Source organism: Lathyrus oleraceus, chromosome 1, assembly GCF_024323335.1.
Source record: "Lathyrus oleraceus cultivar Zhongwan6 chromosome 1, CAAS_Psat_ZW6_1.0, whole genome shotgun sequence".
NCBI lineage: Eukaryota > Viridiplantae > Streptophyta > Magnoliopsida > Fabales > Fabaceae > Lathyrus > Lathyrus oleraceus.
Window position 1 is genome coordinate 341,537,719 of NC_066579.1, and position 25,360 is coordinate 341,563,078.

At 34.2% G+C, this 25,360-nt stretch overlaps 1 protein-coding gene and 1 long non-coding RNA gene across 2 annotated transcripts; both read right to left on the reverse strand.

The window, feature by feature from the left end:
* Positions 1-5,654: 5,654 nt before the first annotated feature.
* Positions 5,655-12,384, reverse strand: LOC127135473 (glycerophosphocholine acyltransferase 1). The gene is made up of 8 exons (XM_051062170.1): positions 12,132-12,384; positions 11,946-12,014; positions 11,771-11,828; positions 11,559-11,659; positions 8,036-8,131; positions 7,857-7,950; positions 6,207-6,444; positions 5,655-6,117 (listed from the first exon to the last, which is right to left on the reverse strand). Exons 1-8 carry the CDS (start codon positions 12,219-12,221, stop codon positions 5,808-5,810), a joined length of 1,056 nt encoding a protein of 351 aa, XP_050918127.1. The 5' UTR covers positions 12,222-12,384; the 3' UTR covers positions 5,655-5,807.
* Positions 8,787-11,552, reverse strand: LOC127135483 (uncharacterized). Its single transcript, XR_007808574.1, has 2 exons — positions 11,300-11,552; positions 8,787-10,742 (listed from the first exon to the last, which is right to left on the reverse strand). It is a non-coding gene; the product is annotated as an uncharacterized LOC127135483 (long non-coding RNA).
* Positions 12,385-25,360: the final 12,976 nt, after the last annotated feature.

Genomic DNA, 25,360 nt, shown 5'->3' on the forward strand with positions numbered 1-25,360 from the left:
CCAGGATTAATCTAACAAAATTTTGAGTTATGTGCAGGTAATTGAAAACCTAGCATTATATAGTAAGGTTTTGTACCAGTAGTAATATTGATCGTAAAGTTAACCAATTTCGTCACATAGTGTATGTATGTTTGAACTTTGTGAAAGAATTGTGAAAAGGAAGAAAAAACATTTTCTTGTTTACCTACTTTTCTAAGGTCATCATAAAAGAAGATGAAGATAGTTTCGTGAAGATTGGTGTGCTCACTGATTATTTAACAAGTATCTAAGAAGTTCAAAGCATCAAGTTTTGAAAGAGTCATATCATTGTCAAAATGTTGAATTAGTTATCCTAGATTGTCGAGACATAAGTTTAAAGAAATGAAGTAGCTAATCATTTTCTTAGTATTAGGATGATTAAAGATAATCAAAATATTTGTTGTTTCAATTCATGTGATATCTTATAAAGGAGTGTACAAATTTTTTCCAGACGTGCAAAGGGAATTATATCCAATTGTTTATGGTTGATGGTGTTTTACTTTTGTTATTACTGTTTTCATTTACTAATTGTTTCATTTACAACAAGTTAAAGCATGGGTTTTCCAATTGGTATGATCATTCCATTCTCTTTTATATTCTTTAGTGTCGAAACTTTATGTGTTTCATATGTGCTTGGTGTGTTGCTTGTTTGAAGTATGTTTATGTGTCGTGTGTGCATAACATAAATCATTCATTTGAGCATATCACTCATTAGGTTATTCTTATCCATTTGTGTATATTATATATCATTCATCTGAGCATAATAATCATCAGGTCATTTTCATTTCATTTATGCATCATTAAGTTTTTCTCTCCATTGGCATTATTTTTTTAGCATATGCATTAAAATATTTTCTCATTAAAAATTGTGTACTATTTTCCATTTAAAGTTTTGTCATGAATTTTAAAAAAAAAATACAATTTTTAAAAAAATGATGATATATGATTCGAATCACAAAACCTATGGCTTGAATCAAGATTATTGAATTTTATATGATTTAGCCCCTGGCAGTCTGATTTGAATTGCACTTCTATTTGATCCAAATCAAAGCACTCTATAAAGAGAATATGAGCCACTTGATTTGAGTCATAAGTAGTTTGATTCAAATCAAACCCAAGCATTTCCATTTGATTATAATCATGGCATATTTGATTCGAATCAAAACCCTTCATTTCCATATTTTGCTTAGGTGTGTGTCTTTTCATTTGAAATCATTAAAAAAAATTCAAAAACTTATTAATCCACACGCAAATTTACTTCATCATTATTCATCTCATTTTAATATTTAACTCACAAACATCTCACTTCATCCCGTATCACATTTTCAAACCCAATTCATTTCACATTCACAAAGTCATGCATCCCTTTCATCAAACCCACATCCATCTATCATCTTTCCTCTATCTCTAGCACTTCATCAAGAGAAACAATGGATCATAATCAGTTGTTTGAAAATCAAAAAAGGAAAATAAAAACTTCATCTTCATCCAACCCTCAAGAGATACCCAAGGAAAAACAAACCAAAATGAGAGAAAACGATGAATCTCCACGTCCTCGTGTCAAAATCATCCCTCCGAGTAATTCTTCATTTGTACATGCTTCTGCTTCTACTTCTACTTCTAATACTATCTTTATTGCTTATACTTAGATTCATAGTCTAACTACCTTAGTAATCAAGGCTAGGCATTTGTTGTTTGAAAAGAATCACAAAATGTATGTTGAAAACTTTATGAACAAACCAATATTGTGTATTATGTTGATAGGCTTGTTGAATCTCAAATTGAGATTGATTTCCTTCAACTGTTTGAGAATCACTGGTTGTTGACATTTGTTGGTGAGCATGATAAATTTAACCCCAATAATGTCAAGGCTTTAGGTTAGAGTCACCAGAGTTGGACTAGAGTGCAAATTTCGTGGTAGAATTATTGAGTTCACTCATTAAGACTTCAAAACTCACTTTGGGATTGAGTTCAAGGGAATGGAAGTTTGTGTATCCAATGGACCGGGTTTTAACAGAGTCGAATTTGTCATAATGGTCTCAAAATCTTTATTCAAGGACCATCTTGATACTTCTAATTTTTAGATTAGAAAAATGAAATGCGAGATGTGCATGCTACACTAGGTCATAATGAAGATTTTGTACATGAAACCAAGGAATTGGACCAGAGTTCATAATTTGGAACATTATCTGACATCTTCTCACACAAAAAGAAGTAAAATGGGTGAAGTTCATTTTGAATCAGATTAATAAATATAAGTAAAAGCCAAAACCTCCTTTGTTTTATACATATTTCATCCAATATATCTTAGAGTTGAATGTGTATTGATAGGATTATGACTGCTACTCAAGTCATAGAGGAGCACTTGATGGCTTGACTTGATGTAGAGGTTGTTGAAGTCATGGCAAGGGAAGGTTGGATGATGGCATCGGTTGCAAGCATCAAGGAAGCTCTTGCCGCTCAAAATGGTTTGGAATTCACTTTTGATTTAAACTTATATGTTCCCCTGATCCCAATCCATCAAACCTCCCTTAGTTATCATGCATTTAATTCTATCATTTTCATCATTTTGCCACAGTTTATTTATGTTTTTGTTGAATATTATCTTTCTGCTATTTTGGATATTGTAACTGATTTAATCTTTTGGTAAATTACATGTATGGCGTGGTTTTAGCCATTTTTTGATCAGGTCGATGTTGATTGTCTTTTTATATTACCTTTAGCCTGTTATATTCTCTTATCTTGTGGATTGTCTGATATTATGTTACTCATTTATGTGTACTTATATACGATTTTTTGGTTTTAAATTGGCTCGCTATCGTATGACATTTCATAGTGACGTATATGTTGTCTCAGTAGTGTGTGTATGTGTAACACGTTTTTATCTATTTTTATCTTTATCTTTTTGATATTTATCAAATGGGGAGAAGTTTGCGATATAATTATTATATTTAGGTGCATTAAGTGTTTAATGTAGGGGACTTAAGAACTCAAAAATCAATTCAAGTTTTAAGTGTTGTATCATTTATTGTGTGTTGATCAATTAACCAAGAATCAGATTGAACTAGAATACAAATTAAAATTTTCAAATCATCTACATAAATCAAATTAAATCATCAATAATATCTCAAAGTTGCCGAACATAAAAAACGGAGAGATTGAAATTCAGTGTCATTTTATTTTGTTGTTCTATCTAAATGTGATCCATGTGTTCAATTTTATTTATCGTGTATTTGTAATTCATTTATAAGTTTATTATTATTTTTTAGACATTTATCTAGCAACACCCCTACATTTAATCTATTAGATTTGAAATCATGATAATAATTTTTTAGCCTTTGCAATTTAATATAAGTCAAAATATCGAGTGTAGCTTAAAACACAAGTTATAATACTTAAATCAAGGTTCTTATGAACTTGACTCGAATTAGACATGTCATGATTCGAATCAAATTGTTGCTTGAAAACTTAGAATCTGGCTCTGCCTCCTTATTCGAATCACAACACCTCTTGACTTGAATTAGTGGTTATTTGATTCGAATCTTGAGAAGCAAATATTTCTTAAAAAATGAATTGTGACATGCTTTGTGTGACTCAAATCACAGGCAAGGAACACGATCCAAATCAAAATAATAAATTATTCATTTTATCACCTTTAATTCAAACCATTCTTTCTTTGATTCAAATCAAAATCTCATGATTTAAATTGAATCATATTGTATTTTACTTCACCTTTTTGTATCTTATCTCTAACACATGTTTAAACGCTTTCTTCTCTCTGGTATGAATATTTGTTGAAACATTCAAGGTTATCAAGTCAGTTAATTGTTCTTGATCATGAGAGCTGGTATGAGTTGGTCAATTCATTAGATTGATTAAATCCATGATATTAATCAAGAACTAAAATTCTCTTCGTAAAAAATCTTGAGAGAAATCATGAGAGCTTCTTCATTCACACACACATTATCTCCTTGATTCAACCGTGTAAATTTTTCATAAAATATTGAAATTGTGAGAGTTAATTGTGTTGTATGAGATCCTTTAGATGTTATTCATCATCTTCAATCTTATACTAAAAATCTATTGTTGTGATGCTCTACTCTAAATATTGAGTATGAGAGATAGATTTAAGGTCCATTAGAAAATCTATTTTTTTCCTACAAAGTTTTATTGTATCTATCTGAAAAAAAGATTGCTTCTTGTACAAAGTATTGATGAGAATTGATAAGTATTTATCAAGCAAGAGAAGGGTTTCTTAATACTCCATGGAAAACTTTTGTTGGTCGAGTAAAGGTTGTCGCAGAAAAAAATTAAAAGTTGTCCATTCATTCTTGATTAAAACAATCACTTTGATAATTTTTTGTCAGATCCGAGTAAAGATTGCTGCAGAATTTAAGCTTGTTGCAGGATTATTATGCTTAAAAAATTTATTGGATCAAAATTATTGAAGAACTTGAGTATTAGCTATTGAGTAATCTGCAAAAATAGAAGGAATATCATTTTAGATTTGTTGACTAAAGTATTTGAGTTGTTAGTGTTAAGGTTCAAGATAATATGTTTATCAAATATTTGTTCATTAACTTTAAAGTTAGTGGTTAATATCACAATTTTTAATGGTGAAAATCACTAAAGAGTAAAATAGACATAACGAGAACGAATTATTAAACCACTGAATATTTGATATACATTTTTCTTTCTCTATCTTTTTTGTTTATTATCATAGATATTATTCATCTTTAAAATATCATTTAAAATTAAATCTTAGTTCAATTGAACATTACAAACCTAAAGTTAGTGATGGTTCACCTTTCTCATATAAATTAAAATTAAAATTAAAATTGTATTATCCTTAAACTGTTGAATTAAATTGCATCTAATTCATTAAACATTCTTTGCTTCAAGTTATCCTTAAATTGTTAAATTAAATTGCTTGATAAAACAACTTAGTTTACCTTTATTGTTTCTAATATTGATTGAATCATTTTTCTATGTGATCACAATGAAACAATGAAACAATGAAGCATATACTTCGAATCCATTTTTCTTATGATCGCAATGAAACATATACTTTTTGAATCCATGAGTTGTATTTTGCTTCCGCCTATCACATTTTACATCTGCACTTTAAACTCTAATTTTGTAAGAGAAAATATTTTTATTTAAAAATAGTATAAGAGAAACAGTGTATTCAACCCCTTTTTAGACTATTTTATTCCTATATTTCAACCCAACAAAATTCCCCAACTAAGAAGGGGAGTTTATTTTAAGGATAAGAGTGAAAAAATAAAAGTAATGCAACTAGGAAATTAAAACAGAAGTAGAAATCCTTTTTATTTTCAGAAATACAAAATTATTGTCACCATTTTTTTACATATAGACACTAAAACTTAGATAATAAATGGAAATAATCCACTTCCAAACAATGTATGAAAATAAAATAATAAAAAATAGTACACTCAGAGTATACAAAGAAGTTGATATGGATGCTGATAACATGTGATTGCTAAAGGCAGTTTATATAACTATTTGAGATTTTTTGTATTGATTTTTCTGAACCAAAAAAGTTTATAATTTAAATTATGAATTCTTTAATTTATATTTAGATTCCTCAATACTTTTGAAGAGATTGCTCTATATAATAAGAAATAACCATTTGAATAGAAGAATGTTGAATGCAAGAAGAAAACCTGATAATATACATTGATGTATCCCATTTCATTAGCAGTTTTAGAACTATAGTAAACCTACAAAACCTCAACTAATAATACTAGGTGCAACTTCATCATCATCTATGATGATTGATCATTTTGAATTGGAACAGTTTGCATCTCTGATTTCTTTTTCTCCTTGAGAATTACCTGCCTTGGCATTACCTCTAACAGAAAGCCAGCCCCATTCCACACTGATGCAGATACCTTGAGTATTTGGAAAACCATTGACAACTCGTACGACAAGAATATCGGAACTGTCAGTGCCATTGTTGCCACCGTAAACATTCCTTGAAGAAGAATGAACATTAACAAGCGGTTTTGATCCCCGAGCAAACCGCTTAGACGCCACCACATGTTGTTTGCTTTCTGAGCTTTTTTAGAAAGTTCCCTATGAAAAAGTATGGCCAATAACGGTCAAATACAGCTAAAACAGTCGCAATCACGATTAAAACCGTATGAGATGAAACAATTTGTTACCTGTAGGAAGTCATGACTTCGGGATCTCTTAAGAACCGCTGTCGACGTAAGACGTTGACAATGAGGAAGTAAAGAACCTGCCACAGGGTGTAAACTACTAAGGGAACGAGAAACAGCCATGTACAGAGATAGGATTTATCTTCGATATAAGGCCATGTAACTCTTGCGGAAGCTCCCTCTGGGCGCATGGCTTCTAAGGTCTCAGGATTCCACCATCGAATGGTAAAGAAAACCAACCCTGAATAAAAAACATTTCTTTAAAGATATGATGGAAACAAGAATGGATGCGTAAAGAAACATAAACGTGACTTTTATCAGAGTTAAGGTGACTCCCTATTCAACATTGAGTTAAGGTGATTCCCTATTCAACAAGAATTGCGTTAACATAAAGGTGACTTTTATCAGAGTTTTCGTCACCTAGAATCCGGATTGTGGTGAGACAGGCTCTCGAAAACCTGTGTTGTAATATATCCCAAAAATTATATATATAAAATTTTGTTTCATCTTTTCATTTCTATTCCATTTTCTTTGCTCTTATCAAAGTTTGATCCATGTAATTAGTCATAGTTAGTGGAATAAGGCTAGGTTGTTATTGTACATAGTACAAAATTCAATATGGGGAGTTAACATGATAATGCTAGGTTTAGACATCCTATTTTGTTTTACATTCGAAGATAGGAAGTAGTACAAAGACCAAACTATAAAATTGTAAGCCCCTAAACTTGGTAGTAAAATCAAGAATTCACCGATTTTTTCAGAGTTAACTTGACCTTGTAATGTTTGCCAAAAAGAGAATTTACAGGTGTGCTAACTCGCTTTCGTCACCTAGAATTGTAAACTCGTAAAAGTTTAAGAATTAACTCGAGAGTTTGACATGTATGGAAGCAAAATTGCAACTCTACGAGACCAGCATGAATAGAAGCATAAAATAAGAGAATATAATGTTACACAAAATCAGAAAGTCTTGGATGCCATTTGAAGGTAATTTACAATGCTTTTGCGAAAACACAAATCCTTGATGAGAAGACATTCTCGCATCCTTAGCTTTTTATTTTTCTTATAAGGCACATTCTCGCATTTACAAGGATAGAATAAGGAACACTTTCTACAAAATTGTCCAGTTGCAAGACTTCTGATCAAGAAACTTTATTTCTATTATCACTGAACAATTTTGTAACTTGATCCAGTACATGGACTTGGCTACTAAACTTAAGATCTCCTAGTCTAGCATGAATCTTTTGAATAGTAATGTTACTACATCCTTCTTCCTATAACATAGAGATATAAGTGAATTATGAACACAAACTAATGTAGTAATGTTGTTACTACATCCTCCTTCCTATAACATAGAGATATATGTGAATTATGAACAGAGTCACAAACTAATGGATTATGGCACTAAGCTAAAGCTAATTCTAGATACCACACTAGAATCCTATGAAATTTCAATAGAAAAATCATCAAGATAGTAGAAGTTGAAACATTAAGTAAAATACTTTTCATCTTTGCGATTGTTTGGCAGATAGGTCCAATATTTGACCATTGAATGCATATAACTCTATAAAGTTATAATAGAAGCCAATGGTTTTCCAAAAGCTTATTATCTTGTTAAAAAAAGAGAGAATAGTAAAAATGGTAGGTATAACATACCAGGTAAGAGATGGATAAGAACACTGACGATTTTGTCAACAGAACTGAACACCAAACTGCAACGCCAAACAATCAAAGCCCATGCTAACGGCCCCTGCAACAGAAGCACTTAAATAAGGCACAAAATCGACTGATTAACACCCGTCTTCTAAGAGGTCAAATTACCATAAAATACTCACCTCAGCAAATGAAAAGCAAACCAGAAAAAGCTTTTCATTCTTTGGATAAAAGAGAAGGTAAACCAAGAAAATTGTATTGGCGTAGTAGCAAAAATCCTGAAACACATGAACAATAATTTAGAAACCTTATTTATTAATTATGTTTCGAAAGAAGCAACCGAAAAAAATTATTAACTTTATCCTTATGATAATGATAATGACAACAACGAGACATCCCTCCAATGATTTTGATCAGCAACAGAATTGAAACGGTTTTAAATAAATAAACAAGCCTTCTTCCAATGACTTCACAGCCATGTGTCTCTGACAACATATAACCTAAAAAAATACACTTTCTGACAGTACAGTTAACATCATATATGGTTTAGGGATCCAGATGAACTTCAGTAACTACATCACGAAGTTACTTGCAGAAAATAATCTCAGCCATTTTGAAATCGGATGCCTCAGATTACACATTCACCAAATCAGTTTTAAATAATCTCTATCGTTGATTTAGATTACAGTTACTGCAGGGAATCTGATCAGGGGCAAAACTTGTTGGTAGCCTTTGGTTGCCATGGCCACCCTCCCTAAAATATTTATCTCCAATTTAATTGCTACGCAAAATCATTTGATGGTTCCCTAGTTTTCAGTGTCTAGTCTTCAATGGATTTCATAGAAGAAGTAGCAGGATGTATCGTGCTTATAAATCAATAACTACGCAATCTTTAGTTTATGCTTTTTTTGGTAGCTGATAGGATCAATCTAGTATCACCGAGGAATTTAATGGTAAATTGACATAAAAGAGAAGGATGAACACTGTTATATTAATTTTCGCATAACAAACAGAATCAAAGTGGTTCAGATGTGGATTACAATGATAAAAAGTGATAAAATGGCAGTTCGAGAAGCCTAAGATCTCCCAAGAATAACTTCCAATTTCTAGTTTGCCCACTCCAGTGCATGTTCCTTCTTTTTATTCAAGAACTGCCAATTTCTCTCTCCTCACCCATACCCCACTTAGCCCACTCAACAGGTAGTTATTAGTGGATTGTCCCTGCTTCCCCCCTCTTCTTTTCTTTCACGTACACCCTCTCATAACCTTGTGTGAATCTCCTCAAATTAAGGTGGGGGCTCCCTTCCATACAATGCCTCAAAAGGAGTAGTCGTAAGAGATGAATGATGGTTGGTGTTGTACCAATACTCTACCCAACTTAAACACTTTGGCAACTGTTTCAGTTTCCTCCCTGTCAGACACCTTAGATAGGCTTCTATTAAACTTTAATCTAGTATCTGCTTGCTTGAATAATTCAAACCAAAAAGCACTCATAAATACCGCGTCCCTGTCATACACTAGAGCTTGGAAAACCATGTAATTTCACTACTTCTTTGATGAACACATCCACTATATCTTTACCTGTGTAGGAATGCTTAATTGGATGAAATCAGCATATTTTGTTAACCTATCCACTACCACCTTGAAAGTGTCAACCCCTAACACCTTAGGTAACCCTCCTATGAAATCCATGGAGATATCGCGCCATATCTACTCTGGAATAGGATGAGGCTGCAACAAACCACCTAGACTCAAAGTTTGATATTTATTCTGCAGACACACTTCACAAGCTTGTAAATACCCTTGGATTCCTTTTCGCATGCCTTCCCAATACACCAGCCCTGCAATCCTCTTGTAAGTTCTAAAGATCCCAGAGTGTCCCCTAATAGCTGAGTCATGCAATTCTTGTAAGATCCAAAGAATCCAAGATGAATTCTTTGGTAAAACAATTTTGTCTTATGCCTTTTTTTTAACTTACAGCCCTTGTGAGAGTAAGAATCTGCCAGCAATTCTTGAACAATGGTCTTCAACTTTTCATCAGCTTGTGCTTCTTCCAGCCCTTCCCACACTTCACATTTACCTGTAGTAATTGTAGAATATTGCATCTGTCAAGATAAAGCATCTACTGCGCTATTTTCTTTTCCCGGTTTATGCTTGATTTTGAAACTATAGCCCATTAATTTTGAAATCCATTTTTGTTGCTCTTCTCCCATGATCCTTTGCTCAGTTAAGAACCTTAAACTTTTCTGATCAGTATGAACCATGAAATGTCTCCCTAGCAGATATGGTCTCCATTTTTGAATAGCTATGACAATAGCCATGAGTTCTCTCTCATACACTGACCTTTTTTGAGCTCTGCCTAACATGTTTAACTCATACGCTACAGGTATTCCTTGCATCAATACCAACCCAATCAGTTTCCCTGATGCATTTGTTTCAACTACAAAATCTCCAACCCCGTCTTTCCTCTTAACTACTATTACTAGGCTAGAGAAAGGGCTAAGACTCGGTCTATGTCAATGGTAGGATCCCCATTAATACTAAAGGTGCTGTCCCCCTTTCTCCCATTTCAAACTCAGATTTTTTTAATTTATTTCTATGTGTTCCCAACTTCCTCCGGCCACCACGATGTCTGGAGGCGTAACTGTCTCTGCTCCGGTGATGTCGTGACTGCGATTCTGCTGACAACATTCCACCACTTCCTTCGTCCTCATCATCATCTCTTCCTCTCCTTCCGGATCTCTTATTCTCCTCCGACTAGAATATTCCCTCCATTCCAGTAACAGCAAACAAATCTCTCCACATTTCCTAACCTCTGATCTATCGCATGAAACACTATTCTCCTTGTTCCTTGTTACAACCATTCACTGTGTAACAAAACCCAGCGCTCTGGATACCAAATTGATAGAATCAGTCTATGATAGAATCAGTCTAGTATCACCGAGGAAGTTAATGGTAAATTGACATAAAAGAGAGTTATATTGATTTTGGTATAACTAACAGAATCAAAGTGGCTCTGACGTGGATTACAGTGTATACAAAAGTGATAAAAATGACATAATAAATGATAGGCTAGGAAGTTTGAGAAGCCTAGAATCTCCCAAGACCAATTTCTAGTCTGCCCACTCCCCTGCATGTTCCTTCTCTTTATTCAACTACTGTCAATTTCTCTCTCCTCACCCATACCCCAGTTAGCCCACTCAGCAGGTAGTTATTAGTGGAATTATCCCTGCCTCCCCCTCTCATAACCATCAGTAGCATGTTTGTTCAGTTGTATAGTGAGTGATCCTGCCATAAATATTCTACCCATAAAGTACACCTCTTTAAAGATACTTGAAAATACTCTATCGCATGTGCTTTTGTTTCTAATGTGAGAAAAAACAATAATATATAATAAATGCCTGTGCATGCTACAAAACTGTGCCAGAATGACAAGAAACTAATACCTATATATCCTTAACCCTTCAGATGGTAGAACTATCCGACACCAACGCAACAATGACAATGACGATAATGATCACATACAATCACTATGATCTTCACAAACTGTTACCGGTGGTTTCGTGTCTCGTGTTCATGTTTGTGCTTAATAGACTGACGCTAATTCAGGAAACAAAAAAATGTGCTTCAAGAAGCAAGTAATGGTTTCAAAGATGCAAAAGTAGTAAATTTCAAAATCAGGTTCTGAGATAAATCTGAAATTACCAGGAGATAGTAATGCCATTTCATGAACCTGTAGTATATCCAACGAAGAGGAACAAAGACAACATAGAACAAACAATAAACTAAGGGAACATCTTGAGGCCCTGTAAAAGAGAACAATAATACAAAATTAAAACAACAAAGAAGACATTGAAAATTGAATTAAAATAAACACTAAACTGTATCAGTGATAACGGTAGATTCAATCAACTTACTTGCCCCTAAGATGAAACAAAACCCACCAAAGCCAAGAACATTCAATAAATGAGTAACCTGAACAAACAACAAAAACACATCAAAATTGAAACTTGAAATACCCAAATTTAAAAAAAAACGAAAGAAAGAAGAAGTTAGTAAAAATTAAAAATGAAAAAGCATAAAAAAAGACACCTTGTTGATGAAACTTTCATGTTCTTCGGCACGTTTAGCGATCTTAACCGCTTGTTTGGACAAAACCTCCTTCATTTAGAATCAAATCGAAAGCAAATCCGCATAGGAAAAATCAGAAACAGAGGAAATCAATTGAAGAAAAAGAAAACATGATGTCATGCAGATTGTAAGAAATCAATTGAGCACCTTTGACCTATCTCTCAAGCGTTTTCTAGCCGCTGCAGTGGGTTCGATGTCGGAAACCTCAGCGTGATCTTCGTTTTCAGACATACTCATTATAACAACCTTGGATTGATCGAGGAGAAACAAGTATGGCGGTGATGTTAGGGAGATCGTAAGAAGGGAGAGGATTGTCTCTTGCTTTGTAAGGTTCCAGAAAAAGTAGGAATGTGGTACTGTTACGTGGAGGAATCTTCTTGTATAATAAGAAATTACGCGGAAGTTGTATAAATAATAGTGCATTTTTTTTTAAAATCGAGTAAATCACACTTTTCTCCCCGTCACAGATATTCATAAAACCGGGCCAACAAAATTTATAAAACATATTTTTAATAAAATATTTTAATAAGATTACTATTATAATTAATATTTTATTAAATCAGTTCAATTTATAGTGTGTATAGGGAATTTTTTTTCAAAATAATTATTTTTTTCAAAAAAAAAAATTGAACATAATCGATTATTAAAAAAAATTATCAAAATAACCGGTTTTAAAGAGGATGTGTCAGATGAATTGGCGAATTCCCAATGCATGAAGAGGAGGCACCAATAGCATTGGCGCATGTATTGGACTCCTCATGAGGAGGCGCCAATGCTAGTGGCGCCTACATTGGGCCTCATGAGGAGGCGTCAATGCTAGTGGCGCTGGTGTGTGTTTGGTTGGTATATGCGTCAATTCATCTGGCGCATACACCCCTTGCTATTTTTTATTTTATTTTTTAAATTTTTTAAATTTTTTAAATTTTTTTAATTATTAATTATCATTATTTAATAAATAAGAAATAGTAATGAAAATAAATAAATTCATTGATGATGTAATAATTGGTTACATTTGACTGACAATAAACTAATGACCAACTCGATTATAACGTCCCCCTGTTCCATATCCCGATGCGTTAGTTTGTCTCTGAGGTCTTCCACGATTTTTTTGAGGTGTTTGGGGTCTTTGTGTGGTGACCTGATCGGGCGATGGCTGGTTAGAAGGTCTGGCGGAAGTTCCAACGGTATTTGACAAATGTGTCATCATTTGCTCCCAATATCCGAAGGGGCTCTGGCTAATGGCGCTTCCGTAATAGATTTCGGTGTCCATGTCATCGTAGTTAGGTCGTTGGGGTTGGGTGAATTGGGGACGGTATAGTTGCCCAAATTGGGTCATTGGGTCGTTTTGGAAACGAAGCAATGGTTCCTGAGGCGTACTATAGTTAAACAATGGTTGGGTGTTATGTTGATGGGATGTTTAGGTGGTCATTGGTGGGGGACTACGATGAAGTGACCCATATGAATCATCTGGGCTATAGACGGTTGTGGTTGCGGGGTTTGATTCTTGGTTTTGTGTTTGGGTGGGTGGTATGAATGAATTGCGACGTTGGATGGTTGGTTGTTGGGTGGTTTTCATGAACGAGTTGCGATGTTGTGTGTTTGGTTGTTGTGTGTATGTGGTTGGTTGGTTGTTGGGTTTGGGTGGGTTCACATTGGTGTTGGGTGGTGAATTGTTGTGGGGCGTACGATGACGAAGCAAGTTGACGTGAATCCATCAAATACCGAGGCTCGGATACAAATTGTTGAGTTGTTACCGACCTAAATCATGTCATATATTGTTGAGTCGGTCTTGCACCATGGATGACTGGTTCGTTCAAGATGTGTTATCGTCGATTCCTCCATTAACGACACATCTCTTTTGCAAAGTCTCTCCAGTCAGAATAATCTCATTGTGCATCAATCCTTTTTTGATGCCAATTCCCCAAACACGTGGGAGATTCTGGAATCTGTTGTAGCATTCCGAACTGCAGTTTGACCCGGTCACTCTGGTGCATTTCCACTGTAGTGAATCAGATAATCGGTATCTTCACTGTCCAAACTGCAGCATCGTCATGGTTCACATCATGATCCAGACCCAGATATGGCCTCCTGACAAACTGTAAAACAATACGAAACGATTAGATGGAAAATAATTTGAGAAGTATTTTTAAATTAAAATATAGTTAGGTATGATTATTTCATCGTCATGTCCAATGAGGTTCAATAGATTGTGATAGACTACAATAGTGTGTTTCGGACACCTGTTGTAGTTCATTCCCCTTACTGACCACCTAAGATAAAAAAGAAGTGAAAAATATTATTTACTATTAATTATAATATAAAATATAATTAACTAAATCGTAAATGGTAAAGTGTTAGACTTACTTGGTTGCAAACAGGAACACGAATGGACGCTCATTTATCGGGGCGAGCGACAACATTTTTGACCAACCTCAAGCTTGAAGCAAGTACGCACATGAAAAAAAAGTACAGGTATTTTTTTTGCAGTTCTACACATTGCACTATATATATATGCCAACACAGCTGAACCCCAACTATAAGTGTTTACCTTATTAATGTTGCATAATAAAGGTATATACATTATATTTACAGAATTACCTGTACTTTCTGGAAACAAAAAATTACCAAATAAAATCATAATATAACACCGAGCTTTTATTATTTTCTCATACTCGATTGAATCGTCGGACAATACTATACTGGCATAATATTGTTTAAGGTATTTTAAATTTATACCTTGCCCCCTTGCTTGACCGGATGTGTCTCCCTCTGTTTCGTCGTCTAACAAAGTGACATCCAATAATTCATTACAGATATTGTTGTCTTGGTTAACTCTACCATTCACTGTCTTTCCATCTATACGGAGACCCAACAACATGTACACGTCCTCAAGTGTGACGGTACACTCACCAATCGGAAGGTGAAATATGTGGGTCTCTGGTCTTCACCTCTCCAACAAAGCCAAAATGAACTTGTAGTCCACCGAGTACGAAACAATGTTGAGTAGATTTCCAAATCCACATCCTCTAATATATGGTTCTATTAAAGGATCCTGGGGTACATATTCATGTACACGACATCTAAATTGCTTCGGATCCTAATAACAAAAAAGTAAGAAAATACAATTAGAAGAAGAAATACATAATCAACAAACACAACTCTATAGTAAGTAAGAAAAACATAGATAACAAAGGTATAAGACTAAAAACAGAAAAAGTAAAAAGAGATAGATAACATACAAATGCCGAGATATTCTCGAGTGTGCCTCTGTGTTCATCGCCCATAGTCAACAAATACATGATTTGGTTTTGCAAAGCTTGAGTGTGGTAGAGGAAACAAGTGTGGTAGAAGAATATAATTGAGTATTAATGAAGATGATTTGATATTGTTGATATGAGAGGCTATTTATAGATGAATGAGTGAGTATGTTTGCAACCTAAGATGAATGAGATTGGTTGCATGCATTGGCAAGAAAAGACAAGGGAATGACAAACTTCATAAAGCATGTGAGGAATCTCTCTTTTAGGATGCACCCTTCCTCTTGGCGCCTGCATGTGATTCTTCACATGCAAGGAAGAGGCGACCTTCCTCTTGGTGCCTTAGTGTAGGGAAATGGGAAGGGGCGCCCTTCCTAGTGGCGCCAAGTCCAAATCTTGTGAAGGGGCGCCCTTTCTTTTGGCGCCCCAGTTACTTTATGGCGCCTAGGGAATGGGCGCCTAAGTGGGAATATTAGGGACCAGGGTTCAGAGATTCCTTGATTCTCTGGCTCATGTGTGTTTTTGTCACTCTTTTCTCTGCATGTTTGATTCTTTCTACTGCATGCATGGTCAAGTTTGTACAGACAATGAACAAGTTATCAATGCAACGACCAAGTTAGCAATGCAACGCTATTTATGTTGTGCATATGAACAACTTAGCAATGCATTCAATTCCATTAAATCTATCTACATATTTAATATTTGAACAAAATGTCTTCCACGCAACATTACATAATCAGTGTCCATGTCGAAGGTGAAATATTTGATCATCAGTTGTTCGATTTTTGTTTTCGAAACACAGAGGTAACTCGGTTTACAATAAATCGACAATCAAAATTTTCACATCTGGAACAAAGAATAAAAAAGAAATTGCAGTGCAGTAATATGGGTCAAATCACCTATAAAAATCCGGTTTGGTTTGCAGAAAACCAGGTAAAATTTTATCAGAAGAAGATTCGAGATGAGGACGATGTTCAGCATATGTTCAACAGTCATGAACAATCCGGTTACAACGATATAGAGTTGTATATATTACCACATCAACAACAGGTGTCTCAGTTCATTGATCAGTCACAAGTGTTTTGTGAGACTGATGATGAACAAGCTGAGGTGAATGTTCCAGATGACGAAGAAGAAGAAGCTGAGATCATGGTTGATTCGATGGTGAATGCTGAAGAGGAAGAGGAGCCAATACCAGCAAGTCATGTATACTACCCACCCTAACACATGACAAGGTTGAATTTGGGTTCAGATGAACCTTCAGCAGATGTATGGTACAATCCTTACGTGCAGATGCAAGGATCTTTGAAACAGAGAGACACATTCCGCACAAAAGAGGAATGTGTAAAAGCCATTAAGAAATTCCACATGCAACTATCGGCTGATTTCAGAGTTGACAGAACTGACGCATCGAGGTATAAAGTTTATTTTCTGAATGAGCACTGCCTTTTTAGGTTGTCATCTTCGTACCGGAAGAGGAACGAGTCTTGGGAGATTGGATTAATGGGTCCAGATCATACATGCATGCTGACAAACCCAATGCAGGATCATCGTAAATTAAGCTCTCAGCTAATATGCGATGAAATATTGTCTGTCATTGGCGACAATCCGTCGTTAAAGGTGAGTACAATAATCTCGCATATTAGGGCAGAGTACGACTACACTCCATCATATAGGAAGGCATGAATAGCTAGGACAAAAGTTATTGAAAAAGTGTTTGGAAATTGGGAGGAGTCTTACAAACAACTTCCAAAATACCTGTTGGCTCTAAAACAATATGCTCCAGGGACAATTGTCAAGATGGAAACATTGCCCGCCTATACACCAGATGGTATGTGTGCTGTTGGAAATAGAATATTTCACCATATATTATGGGCATATCAACCATGTATCATAGGTTTTTCTTTCTGTAAACCAATTATACAAATTGATGGTACATGGTTGTACGGAAAATACAAAGGAACGTTACTGATGGCAGTGGCACAAGATGGGAACAACAATATTTTTCCAATCGCCTTTGCCCTAGTTGAAGGGGAGACTGCTGAGGGATGGAGTTTTTTCCTAAGAAATCTCTGATTGCACGTTGCACCTCAGCCTAACTTATGTTTGATCTCCAACAGACACCCTTCAATCATCAGTGCATATAATAACATTGATAGCGGCTGGAAAAATCCTCCTTCGATGCATGTGTTATGTATTAGACATATTGCTCAGAATTTCATGCGGGAAATCAAAGATAAGACGTTGCGGAAGAAGGTTGTCAATGCAGGTTACACATTATCAGAACCTTCTTTCAAACACTACCGTGAGGAAATAAGATTGTCAAACGAAGATGCGGTACGATGGGTCGATAGTATTCCATTGGAGAAGTGGACTAGAGCATACGACAACGGTCAGCATTGGGGCCACATGACAACAAATCTTGTGGAATCAATGAACTCTGTCTTCAAATGCATCCGTAACCTACCAATAACCGCTTTGGTGCAGGCTACATATTTCAGGCTAGGGGCGTTGTTTGAAACCAGACGCTCAAAATGGAGTTCAGTGTTGCAATCTGGACAGTTGTTCAGTGATGCTTCAATGAAATTCATCAGACATGAAGCTTCTAAAGCAAACACACATGTGGTTATGGTCTTTGACCGAACTAAAGGTTGGTTTAGTGTTGCCGAGTTCATGGATCACAATAAGGGCATGCCTGTCGCATCTCGAAAAATATGATTCCTCGCGATGGTCGCGGAAAAATTTACGTTCGAATAGAGTTGCCACCGAACTTTATTTATCCCAATGAAGGGATAGGAAAATATCGATAAAACCTTTAGGAAATGGAATAATGGTCGTCGCAACCATATTCAGGTTCGGGAGTGGATTACGTAAGGGGAAGGTATTAGCACCCCTTACGTCCGTTGTACTCAACGGGAACCTTTTAGTTCTAATGTGCATTTTGAGTGTTAATTTATGTTTGTTTGTTATCTTTGGGTTATAAAATTATTAAAAAATAGAAATGTATGAGAACCTCGAAAAGGGAAAGGGGAGGTTTTTTATTAGTGTGCTCGCGAAGATACAACAATCTCCTGCCTACGTATCCTTATGGTATAATAAGGAAATCAGAGCATTCGTAGTTCGGGGACTACGGTTGGTTGGTGTTTTTTTAATGAACAAACTGTTTAGGTCGTATCCTAAAGGCTAAACGTTGGCTTGTCTACTCTCGGTGGAGGCTTAAGCATTAGTTTGTTGTGCGCATTAGAAATGATTAAATAGTGTTCTTTTTGAAAAGAGTTTTGATCACACGAGGGTGACAAGTTGGATTAATATGTTGGATATTTTGTTTGACTGGTTTCGATCGTACAAGGGCGAGGACAAATAAATTTGATGTGTTGAGATATTTTTGGTTGGATGACGATTACTCGGATAGTCAAGTAAGACAACTCGTATCCTAATAGTCGAGAAAGGGAATAGAAGACTCTAGACCACCCTCTTTTTCATCCTTAATTATAAAAAGGATTTAATGATGATGAAGGTGTTTTGAATGGATGACGAATATTCGGATAGCCGAGTAAGACAACTCGTATCCTAATAATCGGGAAAGGGAATAGAAGACTCTAGACCACTTTCTTTTTCATCTGACTGATTATGAAAGTAATTTTATGTATAGTTGGTGTATTTTAGATAAACGTCAAGTACTTGAATGACTGAGTAAGACAACTCGTATCCAAGTATTTGAGGAGAGGAATCGAAGGCTCAAGACCATCTCCCTTTTCGTACAGTTTATTCTGAAAATGATTTGATTAAGTTATTAATTTGTGGAAGAATGACAGTTGTTCGACTAACCGAGTAAGAGAACTCATATTCAAACAATTGAGGAGAGAAGTTGAAGGCTCAAAGTCATCTCCCTTTTCATTGCATTATAATGAAAATAATTTGATTTAATCTCGGTTTAAGGTTTGAAAAGAAATGACGATTGTCTAACTGACCGAGTAAGAAAACTCGTATTCGAACAATCGAGGAGAGGAGTTGAAAACTCAAAACCATCCCCATTTTCATTTCCAAATGAAATGGTATTTAATCGTAATTAGATATTTTAATTAATTTTGAATAAAAATACTCGATGTTGGATCGAGGTCTTAAATTTGTATTTGTGGATATATTGTATTATTTAGGGAATCAATCATCTACTCGATTAATTAATAACCGAATAGGTCTCATTGTAAGAAAGCCCAAGAGTAAGCTATGTGAGGTTGATGGCGATGCTTAAAAGCGATCGGCTTACAAATGTGTTTGAAGAATGGGCTCGATATTAAATCGAGAATTGTTATTTCAATGGTTTAAAGTGGTTTGTTTTGACAAAGTTGCTTGACGTTGAATCGAGTGTATTTATCTTGAAAGAATTGATTTTATAAATGTCAAGTGGCTTAATTAAGTCAATTTAAATTAATCAGGAGAAAAGATTTTTAATTAGAAAAATTAATCGATTAAAATTGGTTAAATCAATTAGTTATACTAATTAGAATTGACTATCAAGGATAATCGATAAAAAATTAATTCAATTGATTAATCAAGTTAATTAAATTTAATTAGAAAAAATTAAATAACTTAAAAAAATGATTAATTTAATAAAAATAAAAATGAAAATAAAATAGAAATAAAGGGAGGTGTAATATGAAAATGAGGGAGAGAGTAACAACATAGCTAGCCCAAAGGCCCCATTAAAAATGAAAACTAATTAAACTAATAAAACAATTAATTTAATAAAATAAAATAAAATAAACAAACAGCAAAAAAAAATAAAAAAATAGCAAAGCAAATGTGGGAGAGCATCCCATTCTAATGTTCTGCAGCTACACAATCCATTTTGTGTTGCAGAATAATGATTGATAAAGGAGCTAATTATAAGTCGACAAGTGGCGTTGGATATTTTTTTAAAAAGAACAAAATAATAATTAGCTATTAAAATAAATGATAGAGAAAAATACAGAAGGTCTCCTTCTCCCTACTGTTACTCGGTTCAATTTCCTCTCTCTCTCTTAACAATTGTCATTTATGGATTTTTTAGTATTGGAATAAATAGAAATTAAATGCAATATTTGGAGAACAAAAAAAAAGTAGTAAAAGCAAATTAACGTATGTTCATATAACTATGATTTCACTTGTACCTCTTTCATAACCGTGTTCTTACTCTCTCTACTTCAAGTTGCTCTGCAACTTCACCTTCCGTCTCCCTCTCATGGCCAACCTTGACCGGAGAAGACGGTGGCGGTCGGCCAACCGCGGCGACGCCGCCGTCTCCTCTGGCGAACAACCACCTCAAATCTAAAAGAACCAAACATAAACCAAACGTATTTTTCACTCCTCTACCCAAATCTAAACTTGTTTTTTCCAAAATCTTCCTCAAATGACCGATCGGAACCTAAAGAAGAGAAAAAAATACCTAAACCCTAATTCGTCTCCCTCTCTCGTGCGGCTACAAACCCTAAATCATCCCCCAACAAAACAAAACCTAAACACTAACTACCAGTTGCTGAAAACTCAAACCCTAAATCCGAAATTGGATCCTCCATGGTTATGCTTTGAAGAAAACATGCAAAGGTTTGAATGAAAAAAAGAATGTTTACTTGGTAGAGTCCAAACACCGGCGACGCTCCCTCCCCTGTCGAGATGAGTTTCGCTCCCTCTGTTCTTCCTTCTTCTTCCTTTGATTTTTGTCACTTGGCTGTTGTTGTTGTTGTTGCTTCGTTTTGCTGTTTAGGGTTTTGGATTTTTATGGATTGTTATTGATTGTGGCTATACTGTTATTTTGAATCTTGTTGTTGTTTTAGATTAACGGAAGAAAAAAATATTTGATAACTTCTTCTGGATTTTCAAAACATTCTCCTTGGTTTGGTTTAAGTTAGAAAAAACTTTGATTGCTTTGTTGGATTTTTTAAGAACCGTGTTCTGTTTGGTTTGGTTATCAGAGAAAAAAATGTTTTAGCAACTTCTTCTGGATTTTCTTCCACATGCTTTACTGTTAATTGATTTGTTCTTATATATGAATGTTGGTTCTTGAGATCACTTGTTGAATACGGTTTTCAGATTTTGTGGGATAATTACCTTATGGACTTAAAGGTTGTTGATTTGGATATTGGAGTGTATTTTTTTGGTGTTTCCTTTGATTCATTGTATAACCAAATAATCTGTTTATTTTATGGTTTATTTTCCAGTTTGTTTTAAGTGCTTATTTTGATAAGCAGTTTTTTTTAACTTTGAATTTGGTTTTGCATTTGCAGGTGAAGTGATGTTGAATTGATTGAAAAGGGGCGCTGGCTTTTTGAGTTGGGGCACTACACGAAAGGACCTTTGGCTTTGGAAAAAGTCACTGAAGACTCTTCAAACCATTAGACTCCATTCAATTATTTTCAGAATTTTAGATTATTTTTGTAACCTGTAAATTAATCAAATGCTCCTTTGGATTTTTGTGTAAATTTGGATTATTTGGAGTTTTTTTTTTTTTTGTAAATTTAATTTGAAACTTCCTTTTTTTTTGGAGAACTATGTAACTACTTTTTTGGGATTATCAGCAAGAACTTTTTGTAATTTTAATTTAAGCTCTATTAGAGTAACTTGTAACATTTGGACTTAATTGAAATATGATTTGGAATATCACTTGGAACATTATTTGGAACATGATTTGTGCAATTAGTCTTTTTTTTTAAATTCTAAACCTTGCCTTAACAATCTAATAGTATTAATCAAAAGAAAATTTACTATAATTTAAATTGAAAATGGATTGGGCACAACAATGCAATTTAATGGTGTGATACAGTGAACTGACTTTGTGTTTTTGCTTTGAAAAGCTATGTTGCGGATAGCAAGAGTCGCCACCGACTTTTCTTTTATCCAATAAGGAAAGCCGGAAAAGAACAGGAAAGACCTTGATTAGATTTTGAGTTCGGGAGGTACATTATACAAAGGGAAGGTGTTAGCACCCTTTGTATCCATGGTTATCCATGGGCTCTTAATTGCTTAACTCACTTATGTTTTCCTTGTTTGAGAAAGTGTTTGAGAAATGTGGTGTGTTTAGAAAATATTTTGAAAGGAGAGTTTAACTTTGTAATGATTCTTGTACGAATGTATACAAAGTGTTTATCTCGTTTGATTTTGAAAGATGTTTAGAAAAATATAACTCGGCGATGATTCTGGTGCGAATGTATACTAAGTGGTGATTTTCTAAAAGATGTTTTGAAAAGTGTGAGGTGTGAAAAGTATTTTAAGCTGTGAGCAAGCATTTAAGAGTTATACCTAACCAAGGTCTTTATAGGTATTTCCTATCCTTAGGAGGGTAAAACTGTCCTTACTATTGAGAAGTAAGTAGTCTTATCCTTTGGATGTAAAGGGACATCGTGGGGTCGTCGATTGGCCATTGAAGGCAACATTTGTAAGGATGCCTTAGAATTCGAAGGGACGATCATCATTTAATTGTAGGCTACAACGAAGGGTCATCGAGGGACAAAGTCATATATTCGAAGGCAACGTTCGAGGGACAAGGTCATATATTCGAAGGCAACGCTCGAGGGACTATGATTTATCTTGTAGGGACATTGACCTTTTGATCGAAGGGACTATGACTTATCTGTTTAGGGATGATGATGATTTAATCGAAAGGGTCTTTGCTAAGGGTATCCCCACATTCGCGGGACATGACCGTAATATCGTAAGACAACAAAGAGAGGGTTACCCTAGAGGTGCAAGTGTGGAAATGATTGGATTCAGATATATTATCTTGAATTAATTTATCTAAGTTCGATTATTTATCTTTCCATGCAATCCTATTAGCATACATCTAGATAGTTATATTCACAGTACGGAAAAATTAAAGTGCGAAAAATAAGACTACGCTATTACATGGCTTCGGGATGGGGTACATAATTTAAAAGGGGATATAAAATATCTAAATCTTAATTAACGAGTACAAAATTAAAAAGGCATACAAAATAATAAAACCTAATTAAACTTAAAAGAAAGAAATAAAAAAAATTTAAGAATGAATTAAGAATATTTTTAGTCTATAATAATAGAAACTTTTTTTTTATGAATTTATGGGAAAACTTAGACTAAATTGATAGAAATTTTAAAACAAAAGAGAAAAAAAATATAATTAGATTTTTATTATTCAAAATAGCCCATTTTAATTAATTAAGTGATATATGAAAATTTAATTAATAAACTAGATTAAATTATATCCTAGTTTAAATAACTAATATAATATATTAATTAGAAAATTAATTAATGGGTTTTATTTTAATAATAGAAAAATAGTGGTGAATTAATTATAGTGGAAAGGGAGTAAACACAGTAAAAACACTGAAAAGCTAAAAAATAGGTCCTGACCTCTACGTTGCAGTGAGGGGGGAGCTACCAACGAGCCATGTTGGTCCATTCGTTATTTATTCGCCTTCATTAAAATATATATTAATTCTACATGGATTTTCCATTTTGACACAACACCACCATGCATGTTACAGCTTTCTCTCTTACGGCAAGCTACTTTATTTTTTCTCGTGTTGTTTCTTTCATGTGAATACAACAAACCTGTAACTTCATCAGGGATTTGATTCTTCTAGCTTGCTCACTGTATGTGTGTTGTTCTTATTCAGGCTATGAGTGCTTTATGGTTGCTTCTCTTTTCCCTGCCCGTGAATCTTCTTGCTTCTGCCTTGCCTTGTGTATCTTCTTCTCCTGTATCTCTCCTCTTTTTCGTCTTCCCTCTTCCTCCTTTTGCTGCAGCCATATGAAGTATTTATAATGGTGTGGAATATGGTTTAACCTTGCTAAATATTTGGATCCCTTCCTATACTTTAGGGTTTAACCTTGCTAAATATTTGGATCCCTTCCTATACTTTAGGAGAGTTAGGGTTTAACCTTGCTAAATATTTATTAAATACAAATAATGAATAATTCAAATGACTTTTAACAAATAAAAATTAATTTAAATTTTAGTTACATAATTGAATTAAAATTTAAACCTATTTCTATTTTTACTTTCATCATTTAAAAAAAAATCAAAATTATTCTTACTTATATCAACCAAAATTATTTTATAATTTATGGGCTTTTAAAAAAATGTTACTCTTATAAATAAATTTTATTAAGTAAAAAACGTGAATTACTAAATAAATACTATTTATAAATAATGAATAAATGGAACATGAGTCACTAAATTATAAAAAATAGTTATTATAATTTAATGAGCTTTAACAAATAAAATTAATTTAAAATTTTAATTATACAATTAAAATTCAAATCTATTTTTATTTATCCTTAAATTAAAACTATTTTATTTATATATATATAATTTATTTATATCATACAGATAACCAAAATTATTATTATTTTTTATATCTGTATCACATAATAAATAAATTAAAATTTATAATTTATATGAGAATGTATGCTAATGAATGAATGCAAATGTGAAATGAATGCCATGCATGAATCAATTTATCATAAAAATTAACAGGCAAATTTTGGGGTATGACAGCTGCCCCTGTTCAATATTCTTAAACCAAGAGAATTAGAATGGTATGTACGCCATTCGTGATCTGGAGGTGGAAGATTATTGAACACTTAGAATGCCCCAAAAATTTGCACTTGTTAATTAAAAGATAGTCTTGATGGAGATGGGCTTAAAGATGTCATCCGGAAAGTTTGATGATGAGAGCTTCAGAGTGCGTCGTACATTAGACCATATCTTAAGACATGGGTGTCACACTGGGTCGTACACTAGACCGTATAATGAGTCATCCATTAGGTGATATTAGGGTGAGCTGAACCTGATGAGATAAGGATCAGAATGGGTCATACGCTAAACCGTATCTGAGTAGCAGAGTGAGCCGTCCGTTAGGCTGTATCTGGAGAAATAAAGATCAGAATGGATCGTACGCTAGATCGTATCTGAGTAGTAGAATGAGTCGTCTGTTAGGCTGTATCTGGCGATAAAAAGTAGTCGTACGCTAGACTACATTTCAGAATGTACCGTATGCTAGGTAGTATCTGATGAGAAGAGCCAGACTGGGTCGTACACTAGACCGTATCTGAGTTGCAGAATGAGTCGTCCATTAGGCTGTATCTGAGGATAAAAGATCA

Excerpts from the sequence above, each read along its gene's own strand:
- LOC127135473 (XM_051062170.1), bottom strand. The coding sequence starts at position 12,221 with ATGAGTATGTCTGAAAACGAAGATCACGCTGAGGTTTCCGACATCGAA. Across the intron at positions 11,829-11,945 it reads ATGAAAGTTTCATCAACAAG|GTTACTCATTTATTGAATGT; the intron begins GTGTCTTTTTTT and ends TTGTTTGTTCAG. Across the intron at positions 8,132-11,558 it reads AATGGCATTACTATCTCCTG|GATTTTTGCTACTACGCCAA; the intron begins GTAATTTCAGAT and ends CATGTGTTTCAG.